General features: G+C 48.9%; 5 protein-coding genes across 5 annotated transcripts; 2 read left to right on the top strand and 3 right to left on the bottom strand.

Moving 5' to 3' along the window:
* Window positions 1-22: 22 nt before the first annotated feature.
* On the bottom strand, window positions 23-5,092 carry FOBCDRAFT_291518 (P-loop containing nucleoside triphosphate hydrolase protein; the record flags this gene model as incomplete). Its single annotated transcript, XM_054704167.2, has 14 exons — window positions 4,321-5,092; window positions 3,869-4,233; window positions 3,605-3,821; window positions 2,823-3,556; window positions 2,603-2,776; window positions 2,394-2,556; window positions 1,997-2,344; window positions 1,827-1,947; window positions 1,706-1,777; window positions 1,606-1,656; window positions 1,496-1,560; window positions 735-1,446; window positions 327-681; window positions 23-256 (listed from the first exon to the last, which is right to left on the bottom strand). Exons 1-14 carry the CDS (start codon window positions 5,084-5,086, stop codon window positions 23-25), a joined length of 4,377 nt encoding a protein of 1,458 aa, XP_054560142.1. The 5' UTR covers window positions 5,087-5,092.
* Window positions 5,093-5,796: 704 nt separating this feature from the next.
* Window positions 5,797-7,971, top strand: FOBCDRAFT_111844 (P-loop containing nucleoside triphosphate hydrolase protein; the record flags this gene model as incomplete). Its single annotated transcript, XM_031179522.3, has 5 exons — window positions 5,797-5,880; window positions 5,925-6,093; window positions 6,149-6,346; window positions 6,396-6,588; window positions 6,636-7,971. Coding segments are annotated over 5 exons (1,980 nt in total), but the record flags the coding sequence as incomplete, so codon positions are not given.
* A 264-nt stretch (window positions 7,972-8,235) lies between these two features.
* Window positions 8,236-9,699, bottom strand: FOBCDRAFT_272399 (ATP-NAD kinase-like domain-containing protein; the record flags this gene model as incomplete). The annotated part of the gene is made up of 1 exon (XM_031179524.2): window positions 8,236-9,699. The coding sequence occupies one exon, from the start codon at window positions 9,697-9,699 to the stop codon at window positions 8,236-8,238; it is 1,464 nt and encodes a 487-aa protein (XP_031045411.2).
* Window positions 9,700-9,741: 42 nt separating this feature from the next.
* Window positions 9,742-12,250, bottom strand: FOBCDRAFT_291510 (tRNA (guanine26-N2)-dimethyltransferase; the record flags this gene model as incomplete). Its single annotated transcript, XM_031179525.3, has 1 exon — window positions 9,742-12,250. The coding sequence occupies one exon, from the start codon at window positions 12,248-12,250 to the stop codon at window positions 10,121-10,123; it is 2,130 nt and encodes a 709-aa protein (XP_031045412.3). The 3' UTR covers window positions 9,742-10,120.
* A 2,304-nt stretch (window positions 12,251-14,554) lies between these two features.
* Window positions 14,555-19,563, top strand: FOBCDRAFT_249514 (bifunctional 4-alpha-glucanotransferase/amylo-alpha-1,6-glucosidase). The gene is made up of 3 exons (XM_031179526.3): window positions 14,555-14,832; window positions 14,944-19,303; window positions 19,360-19,563. The coding sequence occupies exons 1-3, from the start codon at window positions 14,600-14,602 to the stop codon at window positions 19,435-19,437; spliced, it is 4,671 nt and encodes a 1,556-aa protein (XP_031045413.1). The 5' UTR covers window positions 14,555-14,599; the 3' UTR covers window positions 19,438-19,563.
* Window positions 19,564-20,303: the final 740 nt, after the last annotated feature.

Raw genomic sequence — 20,303 nt, 5'->3', positions numbered from 1 at the left:
CCAGAATTTGTCTGTCGGTGAATCATCCTCCAGATCGATGTCCGGTTGCCCAGAGAGCTTTGAACTTGGCATCTGATGCAAGGAGACTCTTTGGTTCACCGAGCTCGACGACGCATCCCTTGTCCATCACAATTACGCGGTCGAAATCGATGATCGTATCCAGACGGTGGGTGATAAACACGACGGTGTGGTCCTTGAACTCGCTCTCGATGACGGCCTTGATGGTCTCTTCTGTCTTTTGGTCCACACTATGGCTCTATTAGTTCCTTAGCTCGTAGTTGCATCGTTTGTTCGGCTTGCCTGCTCGTTGCTTCATCCAGAAGAACGATTCTCCCGTCGTTCTTCCTCAGCACTGTCCGTGCCAGGAAGAAGAGCTGCTTCTGCCCATGGCTCAACGTGTCTTGATCAAACGAAGCATTCAAGCCCCCATGTCGTTCGATCGAATCATATAGTTCAACAAGACGAAGTGCCTCTTTGATTTCCACGTCGGAGTAGATACCAAGCGGATCAACGTTGTGTCGAACCGTGCCGGGGAGTACGAACTGGTCTTGCGTCAGAGTGATGAGACGACTACGGATCGTTTCTCGAGGAACAGAAGATAGAGAGATCCCATCGATAATTATACTGCCAGACGTAGAGTCTAGTATTCTGAGAAAAGCAAGAAATATAGATGATTTTCCACTGTGAACAAAAGACTGTCAGAGCGAGAGAGGCATTGGGGTGAAAATACTGACCTTCCTGTGCGACCGCAAATACCTACCTTCTCCCCTCCCTTGATCTCCAAACTGACTGCATCAAGAGCTTTAATAACTTCTCCGTCTCCGTCACCATACGATGCAGTCAAGTTGTGGATCTGTATAGCTCCTTTGTCAGGCCACTGGGCTGGCGGCTGGTGTGTCTCTCCTGGTAAGTTCTCCTCGCCAGTCTCTTCAGCGAATTGCTTAATGCGAGATACAGCACCGATGGATGTCTCGATAGAAGTCCAGAACTGAATAAGCATGTTCACGGTCTCGCTTAACGAGATTAGCTGCACGAGAGATACGCCCGTTAAACCTACATCGACTTCCCCACGAAGACGAACCGCGAGACCAACGAGAAGAAGAGCCAGGGCTGCTGTGGTCAGGTCGAGGACGAGGACGAGCCAACGCTGGACGATCATGAGGAGATAGAAAGGCCTCTGTGAGCGATCTACGAGAGTGTGGTTGGCCTGAATAACTGCATCGTTCCATCCGAAGGCTCGTATTGTTGTTAGACCAGAGAGTGTTTCGAGGAATTGGGTGTATAGAGGGGCTTTCTCCTCGAGATCGAGCAGACGGAGCTGACGAGAGGTACGGAGATAACCACGTTGAAGATAGAAATAGACAGCTCCTAGGAGAGGGAATGTAGCTGCTATATAGGAGTTTGAAGAGGCAAGGAGGCCGGCTTTGGCGATGGCACCGAAGAAACCTATTCTATTAGTAAAGCATTTAGTTGATGAGCCAGGGCCTTGGCTTACTGGCGAGAGTCACAACGAGACCAAGGGGCAGCTGGTTGTCTACCATTCCTATATCCTGCGAGAACCTCCGTGTGTTAGCTTTCGAAACTACTTCTGCGATATCAGCTTACCGTGTTGTGATTGACCCCAGGTCTGTCGTGGTAAAGAGAGACAAAGGTGCCCTAGGAGGATTAGTTGACAGTCCATTGTTACGTCAATCCATAGACCTACCTGATTACTGTAGATAACAGTCTCTTGTGCAGAGTTATTCCAGACTTTGCCGCTACCAGGACAATGACAAACCTGCTACAGTCAGTATCCAGTACGTGCAACGAGCATCTGTATAGAGTACCATATAAGAACTGCAAACCAGATGACTGCGGTAACCTGAAGAGCGGCATAGATACCAAGGTAGTAACCCGCTTGATCGTTTCCATTCGCATTGTCATCAGTCCAAAATTTCAGCCAAATTGCTAGTCTATGTCAGTATCTCGAACAGTAACTGGATGCCAGGTGACAAACTTGGGAAGCTTTCTAGAAAAGCCCAGATGATCTCGAGTACTAGAAGGACTATCATAAAAAGACCGCCAGTGCTGCTGAAGTAGTATCGATATACAGTCGAGTCCCCACGTTGTCTGCGTGTATCTTCTTCATTGGCTTGTTGTTTTGGAGTCGCTTGTGCTAGCTTGGAGGCCTGTTCTTTGATATCGTCAGTTTCAAGCGTCGGGGCTTCACCCCCATGAACCCTGTCTCTCAGTAAGGAGTGCACATAGCCATCAGTGTCTTTGAGATCAGAGAATGTGCCTTGCTCGGAGATTTTCCCATCCTTGTTAAGACAAATGATGTGGTCAGCAGACGATAGAAAGTCAACTATGATCCCGTTAGCGACTATGTTTGAGAAATACTTGGAGTGTTATACCCGATTGAGTCGCAAGAACAGTTGTCGTATTCCACTGCCTCAGCAAACCACGTTCGCCAAAGAGGTTCTCGAACACAGTACGGGCAGTCTGGCCATCCAGTCCACTAAAGACATCATCGAAGAGAGCAATCCGAGGTTTTGAATAGACAGCTCTGGCCAATGCCTATTTAGTTAGTATATAGCCGATTACTCCCTTGGTCTTGACTTACAACTCGTTGCTTCTGACCTCCACTGAGGGCCAGCCCCTTGCTGCCAATAACGGTGCTGTCACCCTGGGTAAGTTGTCTGAAATCCTTCTCTACATCACAAGCTTTAACAACGGCTTGGTATAGAACAGGGTCGAAGTGCGAGTAGCCGATGATGTTTTCACGAATTGTTCGGTTCTGGCATGTTAGCTTGGAAACAAGTAAAAATATCGGGTAGGCATACCAGGAGCCAAGGACTTTGCTCGCACCAGGCAATCCCCTTACTATGAATATCAATTGATCCAGTTATATTGGGAACTTCTCCAAGAAGTGCTTTCAGTAGAGTGGTTTTGCCACTCGCAACTGGGCCGAGAAGTAGGACAAGCTGATTGCGGCCCACGGCAAATGACAAGTTTCGAAGAATGACACGATCCTCTGACCACGAGATATTGGCGTCGGAGACTTGAATAACAACATCGCTCATACTGGAGTTTGCTGCAGATGTCAATGAGGGTTCTCTCAGCATTCGTAGCTCGATAGAGTCTCTGTTTCCTTGATCAGGTGCGTTCAACTCCACAACTGATTGTTGTTGGCGAGAATCTCTTTGAGACTCTTGAGTCAAAAATATTTGGATTCTTTCAAAGGCGCCCAAAGCAGCACTCATGTCAAGAATTACCTCAAACATAAAGAAAAGTGGTTGTGCCAGGAGAATGATTAGGGACATGGCGGAGAAAAGTCTAGTGGCATCGAGTGTCTCGCCGGAATTCGAGGCAACCCCTTGGAAGAGAGCAAATGCCGCGACAGGAGACATGAGTAAAGGGACTTGAGCAATTGCGGACGTGACACTGCTGACGACCCTGAATGGTCTCGAGGCTTTGATCTCATCTGCTCGGAGGTTGAGGATGGTGTCAGACAGGTTTTGAGCTAGGCCTGAACATTTGATGCTCTTGATGTGTCCAATCATGGCAGAAGTGATACCTGGCCGGCATTAGTAAGTTTTGACAGATTAGAATATTTATAACTGACCAACTCGTTTCTGTGTCTTATCTAACCAAGACATCTGATACTTGCGCGCCAGAGGCGAAACGAGAACCGTGGCAATGAGTGCAACGAGCGACACTATAATGGGACCTACAGCAGCATAGCCTACGTGAGTGCTCAGTAGCCAAGTAGCTATGGCAAGCTGTATGATGTTTGCCCAGAACTCGTGGATCTCTCTAACGGCCCTCACAATAACATCGACCTATGAAATAGTTAGTCCAATACATGATTTGGTAAAAGAGTCCTTACATCAGAGGACATGAGCGTCACCGCCGCTGAATCGTCTGTTGTTGTGATACTCAGATCGGTAGCCTTGGAGAACACGGCAGACACCAACACTCCACGCAACAATGTGACAGACCGAGCATTGCGATGCCAATAAAGGGCTTGTGAAAGCGCAATACCGGAGTAAACAAGACCGTAGGCTGCGATGATACCGTAACCAATGTTGATAGGCTGAGAAGTATCGTCGAGAAACACCAGCAGTCGGTTGAGAATGAGTGGTTGGCATATAGTGAATGCCAGAAGCGCCAGGCGAGGAAGAACAACAGCAATGATAGACCATCGCAGTGTCATGACGCAACATGAGATCAGCCGGTGTTTGCGAGCCGGAGCTAAGCCAGCATTTAGTACATGGACATCACAGAAGAGTTTAAAGTATAATACTATATAGCTATCTAAGAAGGGGGGAATGGACAAACCTTTCTGGTTATGCCAATGCTTCCAAAACCCGTCAATCAGTGCCGCTGAGCCCATCTCCTCGTCCAACTCAAACAGATCCATCGGCCGTAGAAGCTTTCGAAATCCCGTCAGCAGCAACGGAGTCACCCACGCGAAGACGGCTCGGGCGTACAGTCCGGCCGTGACCTCGGGAGAGTGGGGCCTGGGGTCGGCGACAAGGTACGGAGCTTTGCTCCACCCTTCAAGAACGACAACAATCGCTTTCAGAGCAAAGGCCGCTGTGAAAACAGCTGGCATGGCCGTGCTCATGGGGACAAGCCAGAGGGTGCGAAGGAGCGCGACATCAAGGAGCAAAGACACGGCGAGAAACAGACTCAAGAGAGACGATGGACGAGGGGACTTGGCATGTTCGGCACGAGAGAGGACACAGGACATCAAGCTCGAAGCAAAGGATACACATGCAGCAGCGACAGAGACGCGATCTAGACGCGAATTGGAAGGGCGCGTAGCCCAGAGCACAACGAGCACGAGATGAAGCACAGCCAAAAGAGCGATCAACGCCAATTTGACAGTTCGAAGACGGTAGCCAGTGACCTTGACGGGGACATTCCGAAGACGAAAAAGACGAACAGGAGCGAGGATGAGAAGAAGAGCGGCTGGAGACAGCACAAGAATGGATTGTTCAAAGACGAGAGTGAAGTCGAAGCCATCGCGACATTCGGGGCCAACAAAGGGCCCGAAAGAAGCATCGGCGGAAAAAGTGCACAGATTCTCGGAAGAGTTCATTTTGAGATAGCGAGTGAAGTTGCAAAAAGAAGAAATAAAAGAGCCAAGGGGGAAGTGAGTGTTTGTTATTTATTTGGCGAATACCCTGGCCGTAAGTGATAAGACAGGAGAGGCAGAATTAGGAAGGTGGTTAATCACTGTAGTAATCCGAGGATAATAGGGTAAATATCAACTTTAGAATAACAAGTTCTCATGAGATAGAGATACATGTAACTCAAACTACGTAAGGAAGGACAAGGAAGTATGACTCAAGCATGCACCACAATTATTTAAAGTCAGTCAGAGCGCCATTTCCCTTCTAAAATTGATGCTCCTTTTAATTGCAGCGTGGAGAAGTGCATGTAATTGCGAGTTGAGCCAAGTCATTCGGCGTGAGTCACTGACTTGTAACACCACAAATGGTGTGGCACTTCAACCGCACTAGAGGCGACAATTCGAGCAAACAGTCGCATACGAATAGGGAATGCGAATAGCGCAACTACTAAAGTTTTCAGCCAAGAAAAATGTATCGAAATTATACACTGTACATGTAGATCCCCCGATTGTTGAAGAATTAATAAATAAGACCAATTCATCAATATCATCAAGCCTTGTTTTCAGGGCAGCTTCGACTTACAGCGCTTGCATCTTTAACTCAAGTTCGTTCAGCTTTGGTATTTTAGATCGTGTATACTATTCCTGTCGGTTTATTCAATTCTTTAACCTCCGTTATGACGTCGGCAGCCTCTGAATCTGTAGCGACTATTCTCTGCAGCTCCAAACAGACGCGCTTTCAAATCACCAATCATCGCGAGGTTTGTCACCGATTCATCGCTCATTCTCTACTTACCATCGATAGCTTGATATTGATGGAGTCAACATCACCGTGACTTCAGGCGACAAACCTTCTGGCAAGGGAAAAGCAAAGGCAAAGGGCGAGGGCATTGAGATTCTCGCTGGAGCCAAACTTCGACTTAAGGAAGGCCAACGATATGCTCTTGTTGGGCGTAATGGAACTGGAAAGTCTAGTAAGAAAGTTTGCATGATATTGTTGTTGATGAGGTGCTAACAGTGATAACCCAGCACTACTCAAAGCCATCGCCGAGAAACTCATCCCAGGCATCCCAGAAGAGACTAGGATTGCTATTTTGCAGCAAACTAGACTGACTGATGAAAAGTCTGAGGAGAAACCCGATACCAACAATGGCGACAAAGCATCTGTGCTGGAACAAGTCATCGAAAAAGCTACAGCCAAACATGCCATCGAACAGGATATCAGAGGTACTCCATCTACCATTTCAACCACTAACTTGTCTAATTCTTTATGCAGATCTAACAGAAGGAATAAATGGTTCTGACCCCTTTACTCCAGTCAGAGCATTAAGGCATCTGAAGCACAGAAAGCACCAAGAGCGTCTCTTCCGTCTCGATAAAGATGCTCGGCTTCGCAGTGGTGCTCGCGGAATGCAAGCTCGCAAGGCACTCACTGCCTTCGAAAAGGTCGTAGCTGAGTCGAATGAAATGTAAAACATTCCTTCCATCTCTCATTACTATACCTAATTCTTCATAGGTTGGGTCAATCCAATGAGGATATTTCACCCGAGACTCTTCAAGCTGAGACCCAAGAAGCAGTCGATATGCTAGCCGATCTTCAACTACAGGTCGATCCAACTCGTGTATCAGAGATTGAGTCTAAGGCTAAGAAGATCCTGACTGGATTGGGCTTTTCTGAAACTCTTATCCAGAAACCCATTTCAAGTTTGTCTGGTGGTTGGCACATGCGTGCTTCTCTCGCCACGGCTTTGGTTCAGGAAACTGACATCCTAATCCTTGATGAGCCTACCAACTTTCTCGACCTCTTAGGAATCATCTGGTTGCAACGCTATCTCCAGAACTTGGAAGAAACAGAGAACCCACCAACTCTCATTCTCGTATCTCACGATCGCGACTTCATCTCTCTTTGCACCGATCTGCTCATCCTCAAAGACAAGCAACTTACTTACTTCCATGGCGATTTTCCTACTTACGAAGCATCGCAAAGTGAGCGCAAACAATGGCTCACCACCATGAAAGAAGCTCAGGATAAGCAAAAAGCGCATATTGAGAAGTCCATCGCTGCCAACATGAAAGCTGGCAAGGCCAATGACGATACCAACAAACTCCGTCAGGCTAAGTCTCGTCAGAAGAAGCTTGATAACCGCTGGGGGTTGCAAGTTAGCGCCAGGGGCGGTCGTTTCAAGCTCAATCGAGATCTTGCTGGCTTTCACTTGACTGCGCGTGATGATATCGATATTCCGCCGGAAGACCGCCCCGTCGTGGTGAATCTTCCTGAACCACCTGACCTGCGCTTCCCTGGCGCTCTGATCTCTCTCGAGAAGGTTGTGTTCCGGTATTCAGCTAAGACACCACTTGTTGTCCAGGATATCACTCTTTCTGTTGGCATGGGAGATCGTATTGGCATTCTTGGCCTCAACGGAGCGGGCAAGTCGACACTCATCAAACTCCTCGTTGGTGAGACTCGACCTACATCTGGAACTCTAAATACGCATCCCCGGTTGAAGCTGGCATACTACTCTCAACATGCCGTTGAGGCACTGCAGTCTCTCGGTCGTGAAGAACCGGCCCTCACAGCTCTCGCTCTTCTCACTCGCGAAGTCGAAGGTGAGCTCACAGAAGGAGATCTCCGCGGTCTTTTAGGCCAACTTGGTCTTCCAGGTCGAATTGCATCTGACGTGCCCCTGTGTAAACTCTCAGGAGGACAAGTGGTGCGTTGTGAGCTTGCTCGTCTCCTCTGGCGACGGCCCCATTGTCTTGTTCTGGATGAAGTCACGACTCATCTTGATTACGAGACCGTGACTGCATTGAGAGAAGCATTGAGAGATTGGGAGGGTGCGGTGATTTTGGTTAGTCACGATCGATGGTTTATGCGAGGCGTAATTGAGGGTGCGGTGGATGAGGATGAGGAATCAGACGAAGATGCTGACGATGAGGAAGTCATGCGAAGACGAATTGTGTACAGGTTGAAGGGTGGTAAGATGGATACATTGGAGAATGGCGTGGATGAGTTTGAACGGCTGATGGAGAAGAGGGTCAAGAAGCTGCTTCAAGACTAGAGGATATTTATTGAGGTGCATGTAGAGCATTCCTGAGTATATAGTCTAGGTTCAGGCCTATTCACGGCTCTCTAAAACAACAGGGCTTGCCAGAATCTTAAAGAGACTATGGTCAAGCATCTTGATACCCATACTTCCACCTTCAGGTATCTCAACGATAGTCCCGTCGATGCACACCTTCCGCCATCTCTCGTCCTTCTCCAGAACCGAGATTTTGACTTCATCGACTTCATCATAGCCAACCTTTTCTCCATCAGACCACTGCATACCAACATGACTACCCTCGTCGTACGCCTTCATCATGACACTCATGGTCCGCTCCCCACCAATTGGTCCGAAATGTACAAGTCTAAGCTGTGATTGCAATGGTTTAGTAGCAGGCGAAATGGCGAACTTTCGCTCCATATTCGATACCAGAGCTGTGAGCACATAGGCATGTGACTCACGAGGAATATCCTCAAACGTAGTAGAACCTCGACGTCGAATAGTCACTTTTGCAACATATGGGTGAGATTCCTTCAGAAGCCCTTCAGCGACCATATGGAACCGCTTATCGCCGTGGACACGATATTCAGGTGTGTCACTCTCGTGGACAAGACTTGCGTGAAAGCCGTAGCTAGCTACAATAGCTCCTTGAAGATGTGTGACAGAAGTCTCCTGCTTCTGGAGCTGACTTGGGTTCGCTGTTGACGATTGTTCCTTGGATTTGTCCGTAAACTTGACGATATGGGATCCAGATGAGAACGATGCCCGGAAGACGGGAAGATTAGCGCCAACGCCTTGGAATAATGTTCGGAGCCCGAGTACAAGTGGGCTTGGACCAGGCTCAGTGTAAAGTGGCTTGTGGGTAGAATGGAAGAGGGCGTTTCCTGTGCCCAGAGGGAGAAGGGCAAGTGTAGGTGGGTTCTCTGGCACCTGGTTCCCGTCAGAGCCGTTGAGTAGATCAACGACACCACCATCTCCACTCAAAAGCACGATAGTCCTCGCTTTCGAACGCTCATATGTAGTCCATAACTGTTTTGCATAGTCTCGGATGGTCTCTGGGCTTACTGTGTGAATAAGGCGATATGTCGATTTGCCAGAATCATCTCCTGCGATATATGTCCAAATAGGATGGAGAACGTCTTCCCAGACTTTTGATGCTAGTCCAACACCCGATTTGATCGAGACGATAATGTCCACCTGGCTTGTGGCACCATGTTCGTTGGCAGAACCGTGTTTAAGATGAGGGGGTAGTCCAGCCACTGTGAGACTTCGAAGCTCAGTGGGTATTTCGTCTGTCTTCAGTATCGAGAGTCGAAATGGTATTTCCTTGTTCTCTGGGTCTTCCTTGAGGATAAATAGTAGATATTGCGAGGAGCCCGATTGAGAATTCGTCACTTCGTGAACCAAGACAAGCTCATGGCGTGAAGCACTCTCGGATGCCCCGGTGCGAGTCCATGTCAGATTCTCTTCAGTGAAAGAAACATTTTCGACGGTTGTCACTTCGGATGAGTGAGGCAATTCCAAAGTAGTAAACATTGCGGCAAATGATTAAGTTCAAGAAGAAAAGAAGAGAGAGAATAAAAGAATATGTGGTATCTTTATTGTAATCTGGCGCTATTGGCTAATCGTGAATACGTGTAACAGGACTCGCAGATGCAAACAGAATGCGGCCAGAACTAGAGAGACAAGAATCAAAGTCGCCAGGCTTGAGTATGGAGCTGGGCGGTATACGCAATTGTGTTTAAAGACGAGTTTGTGAATGATGAAGAAACCAAGTTCAAAAGCCCTCAGTGAAACTCATCTCGGCCTGTGTGGGGCCGTGTTGCTGACGAAAAGATGATAGGCACGCCAGCATCGCGCAATCAGTTCAAAATCCCACAGGATCGCCTTCTTTAACCGGTAAGACGAAGTAAATGATCAAAAGTTGTGTTTTTTCTTTTAGTCAGATTGTACATTATCATCGACGGCTCGCTTTAGCCAGAGGCCCCCAGTTTTCTCGAGGATTCATCTGGTACCGCACCAGCTTTTGCTCTCCTCGTCTTCGTGCAAGACGTGCTAGGTTCTCGTCAAAGACGAGTGTCTTGCGCAATTCCATCTCACTAGGGACGGGCTTGTCATCGCCGTTTGGTGCACCTGCTGTACCCTCGACAGGTGCCTCTGAAGTCTGCTGTTCCACGCCCTCCATCGCAGAGACATCTTTAGCTGTCTCCTCTGCAGCCTCAGGCTTCTCTTGTCCAATGATTCCAGCATCAGTCAGAATCTTCCATGCGGCGCTGTTTTTCTTGATACTCGATTCTTTGATCGGTGACTTCTGACGAATCCATTCCGTTATTATCCACCAGATTGTAGACCAAGGTGCGTCAGTCTTGATACTTCCTGGTCGGCAGTGGCTTCGAGCAGTACGGTAGCCAAGATGGATCAAGGCACCTCGAACCATGTCCTCACTTGGAGTCACGCAGCTCACCACATTGGCCAAACGGCTTGGAATAATGAAGAATGGGTAGTGGTCAACGGTTGCAAGCTGAGCATCCTTGGGATCGACAGGCTCCTTGACCTCAGGACCAGGCAGATACTCTTCGAGAGCTGTTCGCAGCATACCCTCGAGTCTGGGCATCGTGCCATAGATAGAGGGGTCAGCCTTGGGAATTTGCGCCAGAAGCCTCTCAATAAACTCTTGCGAATGAATGTGACCACCATACATAGGGCCATTAATGTGCATCTTCATCCCACAGTGCTCGCAGTGTCGATCGGCTGATGGTCCCTGGGCCATAGTGTGCTTGTAAAAGGCGCCATTGCCCTTCTTATTCGGCGCGGGCTTGCTCCTCAACATGGGCTGTGTTTCCCAAGCACCACAACCTGAGTCGCAGCTGTAGACCAGCATAGTCTTGGAAGCGAGGAACTTGACCGACTGCGGGGATTTGGTCACCTTGATAAAGAATTTGGTGTAAAAGTCGATCGAGAGCGAGAGAAGAGGTTCAATAGCCAGTCCGTATCTGGCAGCCGAGGTAGCAACGGCGTTCAGAACTAGTCGAAGACCAGCTTCGTGAGAGTGCATTCCCTTGATTGGAATTCCCCCATAAAGCGCAAACGTCTTCTCGCAATAGCTGTGACCTGCCCACACCGCACTATCTGTGCAGGTGATACATAGGAGGCCACCGTCGTCTCTGATAGATTGCACGGCAGCGTCGAAGAAAGGTGCAGCTGTACCATAAGGGTCCAGGTCGATAACATCGAACTTGTTGGCCTTGCCCGGGTTTCCACCCTTGTCTCTGTTGGACAAGTCATCTGCTATGCCTCGATACATGAGCGCAAGCGCATCGCCTTGGGTGACGGTAATCTTGTCCTCGAGTCCGTTATGCTTGGCGTTCATCCTGATAGACTCGGCAGCAGTGTCGGACAAATCGTTGGCCTTGACAGATGTCACAAAAGGCAATTCGTGGGCGTATCGAAGTGCTCGCAGCCCAGACGCCGATAGCGCATCCAGGATACGGAATGAGGGCTTGATTTCTTTCTTCGGTTGTTGTGCTTCGGCATCGTTGGGTTTAGCAGCCTCTTCAGTCGCTTGCGGTTTATCCTGTGGTGGGGGGTTCACGGCCTCGGTAGGCTTCTGTTCGTCATCGCCTCGCTTGCGCTTCTTGCCCTGCTTGTTCATCCTTGACTCGTACTGCTCTTTTCTCTTCTCCAGAGACATCTCGCCATATGTTTTGATCGCAAGAACAGAGAGATCACGGTTGTATTGCTGAATAGGATTGTAGAAGACCTGCTGAACTTCCCCACGATCCTCGCCAATCTTAGCACCTTGAGGCACCAAGATAGTGGCTTTTCCCTCTGTGACCGTCCTAAACTCCTTCCCCTCGACGGTAACGGTTTCCACGTTGACCTTTTCCTCCGCCATTTTTGCTGTGGTCGAAAATTGGCGATGCGCAATCGGTTTGTCGCAGAGAGCTCGGTAGTTGCGATTTGTGCTAAGGGTCCGAGTTTTCGAAAAGCGGTTTGTAAGATCCAAGATAGCTCCAGCGCCAAAGTTCGACCTTGATCTCCAGAAAACGCGAAACATATAAGAATGTTGCTTGGAAAGAATCTGCATGGCTGGAGAGCTCGTGGTTAACCGAAGCTAAATTTTATAAAATTCTGCCGCCCACGATGGCCCGGGACCGTATACGGCAGGCGGTGAGAGCGGCCATCTTAACACCTGCTGCCTTCATACACTCCTGGAAACTCGACAATTGCCTTTCTGAATAGTAAAGGACTCTATATATACTCGTTCCTCAAGTTCAATTTGATAATTTCTCAGTTAGCTGGCTTCAATTATGTCTACATAAACTACTAGCTAAAAGCATGGCACAATCTCATTGCCTGCCACAGCTTATGAAAAAAAAAAAACCACTTTTAGAAGTATTAAAGTGTGTAAAATGCATCGAGGTCTAAGATTAAAGTTTTTTACAAGACAATAAATACGGTGGGATGATACAAATTTTGGGTTCAATTAGGGATGAAATACTGGTGCCAAAATGAAGCATCCTTTGATACTCCATAAACTTCGTGGCTTCTACCAATCCATGGTCTCCGAATGGCTTCAGGGTAAGCTACCTACCTATTTTTGGCAATTGTCGATCTTGGAGAAGGATCAACAGGGAAGGTCTCCAACTCTCCACGGATCCATATGAGTGGAGGCATAAACCATTATTGCTCGCATCAGACCAGACCAAGAAGTTCGTCGTATACAATCAGATCATCACTTAATTCTCTCAATCTGACTGCATGACTCGGCACTTGGCTTTAGGTTAAGCGGTCAACCTGTCAGTCAATTACAGAAACCAATCGAAGACATTTTCTAACTATCAATGTCCATCGACTAACAAAAAAACTCTGCTTGAGCCTCTGCTGATCAAGGCGCAACAGCTCCGAGCTCTGCCCTAGAGGAAACGAACTCCAAGGATCCCCCCGCCATGTATGTTGAGATGACGGGGGCGCTAGGACCCATGGAGATGAGAAATTTGGGGGATGGGGGAAAATTGGATTGCACTTCAATGACGTAGTAACTGCGTAAAAGCAAGTTTGCATGTGAATTTGACTCAATTGTAAGTACTCGAGTTATTCCCAACAAACTACTGTAAAATGCTCTTCTTTGCTGGTAAAACCTTCAGAGTCCAGTATATACAGAGCCTACCGTCGATTTAAAGACCGCCAATCAATTTCCTATAAAGAACAAGAGCCGCACACGGAAGCTCCCCCTCACCCTCCCTCTTTATGCCTTGCGAAGCTTCCCCTGGAAGCGCCATGATGAATTGACTCGGAGACGTACAAAACTAGGCCAACTCCGTACAAGGCACGGCTTGCACTCGTATTCTGTTGTATCATTATCGAGAACCTCTTGAAGCTAAGCCAGGAACATCGTGGCCCGGTACCTTGTTTGCTTCAGCTTCGACGCGACTAACAAAAGCCAATTGCTCCCCCATTGGCCATGAGTGATTTGTTGTTGGCTGACAACTGCTACCCCTCCACGCATAGGATAGAGCTGCTGCAGTCTCTTGAAGCTACTGGGAACAATATCTTGGAATTAACAACCCGGCACTCCCGGACAACCAACCTGGTTCCCCGTCTTGACCGCCAAAGACAACATCCAAGGTTTGGTTGTACAAAGCTGATATGACTGTATCTAACGGATTCGACCAGAAGCTATGGGATGTGATAGAGTAGGATTCTGACCTATAGTACTTTCATTGTGCGGTAGCTCACTCAACCTGAGCGTGTATGTATGTATGTACTAAATAAGGCACTTGTTGAGCTGTCCAAATTCGGTTACATGAAAATGACTTGATCGAGGAGCTGTTTGTTTTTGCTTTTTTCTTCTTCCCTTCTCTTCTTTCTTCTCTTTGGTGTAGACGAAATATTTCTTCCTCGTTCCTGCCCTCTTGTCTCTTCCTCTCACTCATGCCCTTCACCTCGTCAACCCCAAGCTCAATCTCTCACTTCTTTCCAAAAACATCGTCCAATATTGGCTTCTACCTTAAATATTCCTAGACCCCCTTTTCTTCTCCCTTTCAACCCTTTTTAGGCCTATGCTGTAGGCTGATTCAGGCCTATCCCCCTCTTCCTCCCACCATCACCTTATCTTTGGGAAATCATCCCTCCTGTCGCTCGCTCAGGTCGTCGATCCCGCTCGATATCCCAGATCCAAGATCCCTGAACCGAACCGACGAGCCCACTAAAACGACCCAAGCAGCGTCTTCGGAGCTCACTGACCACGGAGCACCCCACTAAGTTAACTTGCCTACTGCGGACGCGAACCGTTAGCTATCGATCATAGCTCCACTGCGACAGGCACGTTGCGTAGTGCAACAGCGCTTCCTTGGCTACCAGTTTCAGTGTCTGACCGAGCTGTGCTTTTGTCGTTTCGCGGGGCACGAAGCGCCCGCTCTTCTCTTCTCTCATCATGAGTCCACCGCACACCATGACATCCAACGAGGTTTATTTGCTGCCGCTCAACGATGATGGCTCACCTCAGGTGCAAGGTGAATACATCTATCTCGCGCCCAGGTCTCACGAGCCTGTGACGGTTCGTTTTGCCATTGAGGGCACCTCGTCCATCTGCCGTCATGGCAGCCTTTGGGTCAACATCCCTGCCCAAGGTGATGAGTTTCGCCGCGATCATTTTCGCGAGTTCAAGTAAGCTTTAGCTCTCATTTTGATCCAATTGATCACTTTTGAGGCAGTTTGAAGCGTCCCAACGCTGTAACAAGCACACGCAACTCCGTGTAACTAACAGTCGTTTTACAGACTTACACCCGATTTCAATCGAACTCTCGAAATCTCCATTCCCATTTACCAGCCTGGTGCCTATGCCTTCTACACTACCTACGCTGAGCTGCCCGACCTCAAGAAGGAGCTAGAAAATAGCTCTGAACAGAAGGAGAACCTCAATAAGACTCCCCTGTACTATATCGATGTTGCGCCTAGACTTAAACTTGACGGCCGGCCATTGCCGTTGCCTGCCTTGTCAATCTTCTCCGTCATTAGCAAGTTCATGGGTAAATACCCCAATGACTGGGAGCGTCACCTTCACGGTATTAGCGATCGCGGCTACAACATGATCCATTTTACTCCTCTTCAGGTGCGCGGAGTGTCCAACTCCCCATACAGTTTGTATGACCAGCTCGGCTGGGACCCTGCTTGTTTTCCAGCAGGAGAAGAGGATGTGCAGAAGATGGTGGACAGCCTAGAACGTAACCATTCTTTGTTGAGTTTGACTGACATAGTGCTAAACCACACCGCAAACAACACAAAATGGCTTGAGGAGCATCCCGAAGCAGGCTACAATTTGATCACAGCACCCTGGCTCGAGTCTGCTTATCAACTAGACACAAGTCTCTTGGAGTTGAGCGACAACCTGGCAAAGTTGGGACTACCCACTGTTGTCAAGTCTACCGATGATTTGCTACTCATCATGAATGCGATCAAGACCGAGGTCCTTGCCAAAATCAGGCTATGGGAATACTATGCGGTGGATGTGGATCGAGATGCCGACGAGGCAGTCAAAGTCTTCTCTCAAGGAAAGAAATACACCTCTGAGGACGCTTCAGATTTCGAGAAGAAGTTGGAGAGCGCCAAATCTGCATCGATCAAGGACCAAGTCGAGTTCTTCAGGGAGTTTGGGTTAACAGGCACCGACCGAATGGGTGAGCGCTTTCGAAGGCGTGTCAAGCCTGACGTAGCTGCTAGCTTTTTGGCTTCGTCCGTGGGTTCTTCCGATGAGAAGGCAGCCAGGGCCAAGATTGTCGAGATCTTGGAGGTTCTCAACGTGGACTACTACAAAGAGTATGATGCTGAAGTGGATGACATTCTTCAGCAAATTTTCAACAGGATCAAGTATGTTCGACTTGATGACCACGGTCCCAAGCTTGGCGAGATCAACAAGGAGAACCCCTTAATTGAGCCTTACTTCACTCGACTCCCCAAAAATGAGACAACATCCAAGCTCAAGCCCGAAGAGATGGCTTTGGTCAACAATGGATGGGTTTGGGGCGGTAATGCTCTGGTCGATAACGCTGGCCCTGAATCCAGGGTGTACCTTCGCCGAGAGGTAATTGTCTGGGGTGACTGTGTCAAGTTACGATACGGCTCAGGCCCCGAAGACAACCCTTGGTTGTGGGAGCATATGACCAAGTATGCTCGCACACTGGCCAAATACTTTGCCGGTCTCCGTATCGATAACTGTCACTCAACTCCCATTCACGTGGCTGAGCACATTCTTGACGAGGCTCGCCGGGTGCGACCTGACTTGTATGTTGTGGCCGAATTGTTTACAGGCTCTGAAGAGATGGACTACGTTTTTGTGAAGCGCCTTGGTCTCAGCTCTCTTATTCGTGAAGCCATGCAGGCATGGAGCACGGGTGAGCTTAGCCGACTGGTTCACAGACACGGAGGCCGACCTATTGGAAGCTTTGAGGTCGATGAAGTTTCCAAGTCGGATGTTCGCACCCCATCGAGTAGCCCGACCAGACTCAAGAACGGCGAGACGAATGGGCATGTATCACATTCAAGAGAGATTATTCGCACGATCAAGCCAAGCCCAGTGCATGCTCTATTCATGGACTGCACTCATGACAACGAAACACCGGCACAGAAGCGTGATGCCCGTGATACTCTTCCCAACGCTGCTCTTGTATGCATGTGCTCCAGCGCTACTGGAAGTGTTATGGGATACGATGAAATCTATCCAAAGCTTGTCGACCTTGTCAACGAGACCCGGCTCTACACATCTGCCTCGTCTGGAACGAAGCCGATTAAGATTGGAGGCGGCGAGGAGGGAATTGGCGGCGTCAAGAAGCTGCTTAACCAAATACACACTTTGATGGGCAAGGATGGATACGACGAGACTCACATCCATCACGAAGACCAGTACATTACTGTTCACCGAGTGCATCCTGAATCTCGCAAGGGTTACTTCCTAATTGCACATACAGCTTTCCCAGGCTACGGCAATGGCAACGGTGATTTTAGCCCTGTTCATCTCACTGGAACCAAAGCTCGACACCTGGGTAGCTGGATGCTCGAGGTTGACGCTGGTGAGGAGGCGACGCAACAAGTGCTCGGGGACAAGAAGTTCCTGCGCGGCTTGCCTAGCCGAGTTAAGGACGTACCCGGCATCCGCATGGAAATCAATGGCGACGACACTACCATCACTGTGCGCGACAAGTTCCCTCCTGGAAGCATCGCCCTGTTCGAGACCTGGATCCCCGCTGCTGAGCATTCGTCTGGCTTGGACAACTATGTCACCTCAGGGTCCAAGGCTGCCTGGAATGAGCTCAGTCTGACAGACCTCAACTTCTTGATGTATCGATGTGAAGCTGAAGAGAGGGCCGAAAGCGATGGTCGAGATGGTGTCTACGATATTCCTGGACATGGAAAGCTTGTCTATGCTGGTCTCCAAGGATGGTGGAGTCTTCTCAAGAACATCATCAAGGACAACAACCTGGCCCACCCACTGTGCCAGAACTTACGTGATGGAGAATGGGCTCTGGACTACATTATTGCAAGACTGCAGCGAATCAGTGCCACCCCAGGTAACGAGGCACTTGCCCAACCCTTGAGATGGCTAGAAGAGCGATTCGATGCCATCCGAAAGATCCCCAGTTTCCTGCTCCCTCGTTACTTTGGTCTTGTCCTGCGTACTGCTTACATGGCAAGCTGGGACAGGTCTCTCGAGCTCATGAACTCCAGCGTCCGAGATGGGCAATGGTTTTTGCAAAGCCTGGCCATGGTCAGTGTTCAACAAGTTGGATATGTCAAGTCAGCGTCCTTGTGGCCTTTCAAGTTGGTTCCTTCTCTGGCTGCTGGTCTTCCTCACTTCGCTGTTGAATGGGCCCGATGCTGGGGCCGAGACGTGTTTATCGCTCTTCGTGGACTTCTTATCGGTACTGGCCGTTTTGACGACGCCAGAGAACACATCCTTGCATTTGCCAGTGTATTGAAGCATGGCATGATCCCCAACCTTCTCAGCAGTGGCGATGCTCCCAGGTACAACTCTCGAGACTCCATCTGGTTCTTCCTTCAGTGCATTCAGGATTATACACGTTTTGCCCCAGAGGGACTTGATATCCTCAAGGCCAAGGTCAAGCGTCGTTTCCTGCCTTACGATGACACATGGTTCCCCACCAACGATGAGAGGGCATACTCGAAGGAGAGCACCATTGAGGAGGTTATCCAGGAAGCACTCCAAAGACATGCTTCAGGCATGAAATACAGGGAAGCTAATGCCGGTCCCCAAATTGATGCCCAAATGAAGGATGAGGGTTTCAACCAGGAGATCAAGGTTGATTGGAGCAATGGAATCATCTTTGGCGGTAACCAGTTCAACTGTGGCACATGGATGGACAAGATGGGCGAGAGTGAACGCGCAGGATCCAAGGGAATCCCCGGAACTCCTCGTGATGGTGCTGCTATCGAGATCACTGGTATGCTGTACAGCACTCTCGATTGGCTCGCTGGGCTTCATGAGGATGGAAAATATGCCTATGCAGGCGTGGACAAATCCGAGGGTGGCTCTATCTCCTTGGCAGACTGGGCTGGTCTGCTCAAGGCCAACTTCGAGCGCTGCTACTATGTCCCAATTTCTCCCGAGGACGATTCCAAGTATGACGTCAACACGCCGATTGTGAACCGCCGAGGAATTTACAAAGATCTCTACAAGTCTGGCAAGGAGTATGAGGACTACCAGCTGCGTCCTAACTTTGCAATTGCCATGACTACTGCACCCGCTTTGTTCAACCCAGACCATGCCATGCATGCTCTGTGTGTTGCCGATGAGGCCCTTCGGGGACCCCAAGGAATGGCGACTCTGGACCCTGCGGACCTGAACTACCGCCCTTACTACGTCAACAGTGAAGATAGTGACGATTTTGCTACAAGCAAGGGCCGTAACTACCACCAGGGACCCGAGTGGATCTGGCCTACTGGCTTCTTCCTCCGAGCCCTGCTCAAGTTTGATCTCAAGAGACGAACAACACCTGAGGGTCGCACTGAGGCGTTCCAGCAGGTTACCCGAAGACTGAGTGGGTGCAAGAAGATGATCCAGGAGAGCCCTTGGGCTGGTCTCCAAGAGCTGACACAAAAGAACGGCGAATACTGCGCTGACTCTGTAAGCCGATTTTCTGAGTATGTGAACCCTTTGATCGTATACTAATCCCTATACAGAGTCCCACACAAGCTTGGTCGGCAGGATGCCTGATCGACTTATACATGGACGCTACTGAGGAACAGAATAAGGCATAGAGCCGAGGAGGAAGCGATGATGGGACCTGAGGATTGGGCATGGGCTTGAATCAAACATACAATACCACGCATTAACTACTACTATAGCATTCTCCTGATTAGGTTAATAACAAGCATCTTTAAGCGTTGTAGCATTAACTTTGAGCCAAAAGCCAAAATGAAAATTGTGCAGATGAGATTCACCGATTTGTTGACATTGAGACGTTGCTCGGAAGACGTTACTGTTATGAGTAGAGCAACATTACACCAAGTTTACGGATCACAATGTATCGCACTAAGAAGAACTGGTAATCGCGAGTCGAAGATTTCGCGGGTGGTGAAATTGTAAATGCTGTATCAAGGATAGACTCCAAACCTCTTCCCATGCCCAGGAAGCTGTAGGTAACAAAGATGACCAAATAACTAACCAGAGAGTATTTCTGTTCTGGTCTAAATAGAACAAATAAACAGCTTCGTTTTTCCCCCCTCGCCTCGCGGCAGAGCCAACGTCACATTCCACCCACATGCTGGGAATGGAGGCGAGACTCGCTCCGTGGTAACAGCCACCACAAAAACGAAAACAGAAACAACCAATCAGGAGGATACGCCAACCCTCCTCGTCCTCCCAACGCCAGAATATACCTGAAATATGAACAAGAACGCCACGGGGGGCACAGCACGACTGGCAACCGACAAACGCGTGAGTATTGGGCCACAAGAGATATTGCAGACGGCATCTTTCAACCATGCTTGAATAATCAAGTGTCTGCATGTATCTGTGGCCATTACCAAATGCATTCGTTTCCTCCTCTTTAAGTGCTGATGTAGCCCCCCTCACCAACTAAAAGTCATATGTTTTCGATAATATCGAATAGAGTAAGGCCGTT

The sequence above is a fragment of the Fusarium oxysporum genome, chromosome IV (genome assembly GCF_013085055.1).
Source record: "Fusarium oxysporum Fo47 chromosome IV, complete sequence".
Taxonomy (NCBI): domain Eukaryota; kingdom Fungi; phylum Ascomycota; class Sordariomycetes; order Hypocreales; family Nectriaceae; genus Fusarium; species Fusarium oxysporum.
The sequence above is the reverse complement of the archived record's forward strand: the minus strand, read 5'-3'. Positions and strand labels throughout refer to the sequence as shown.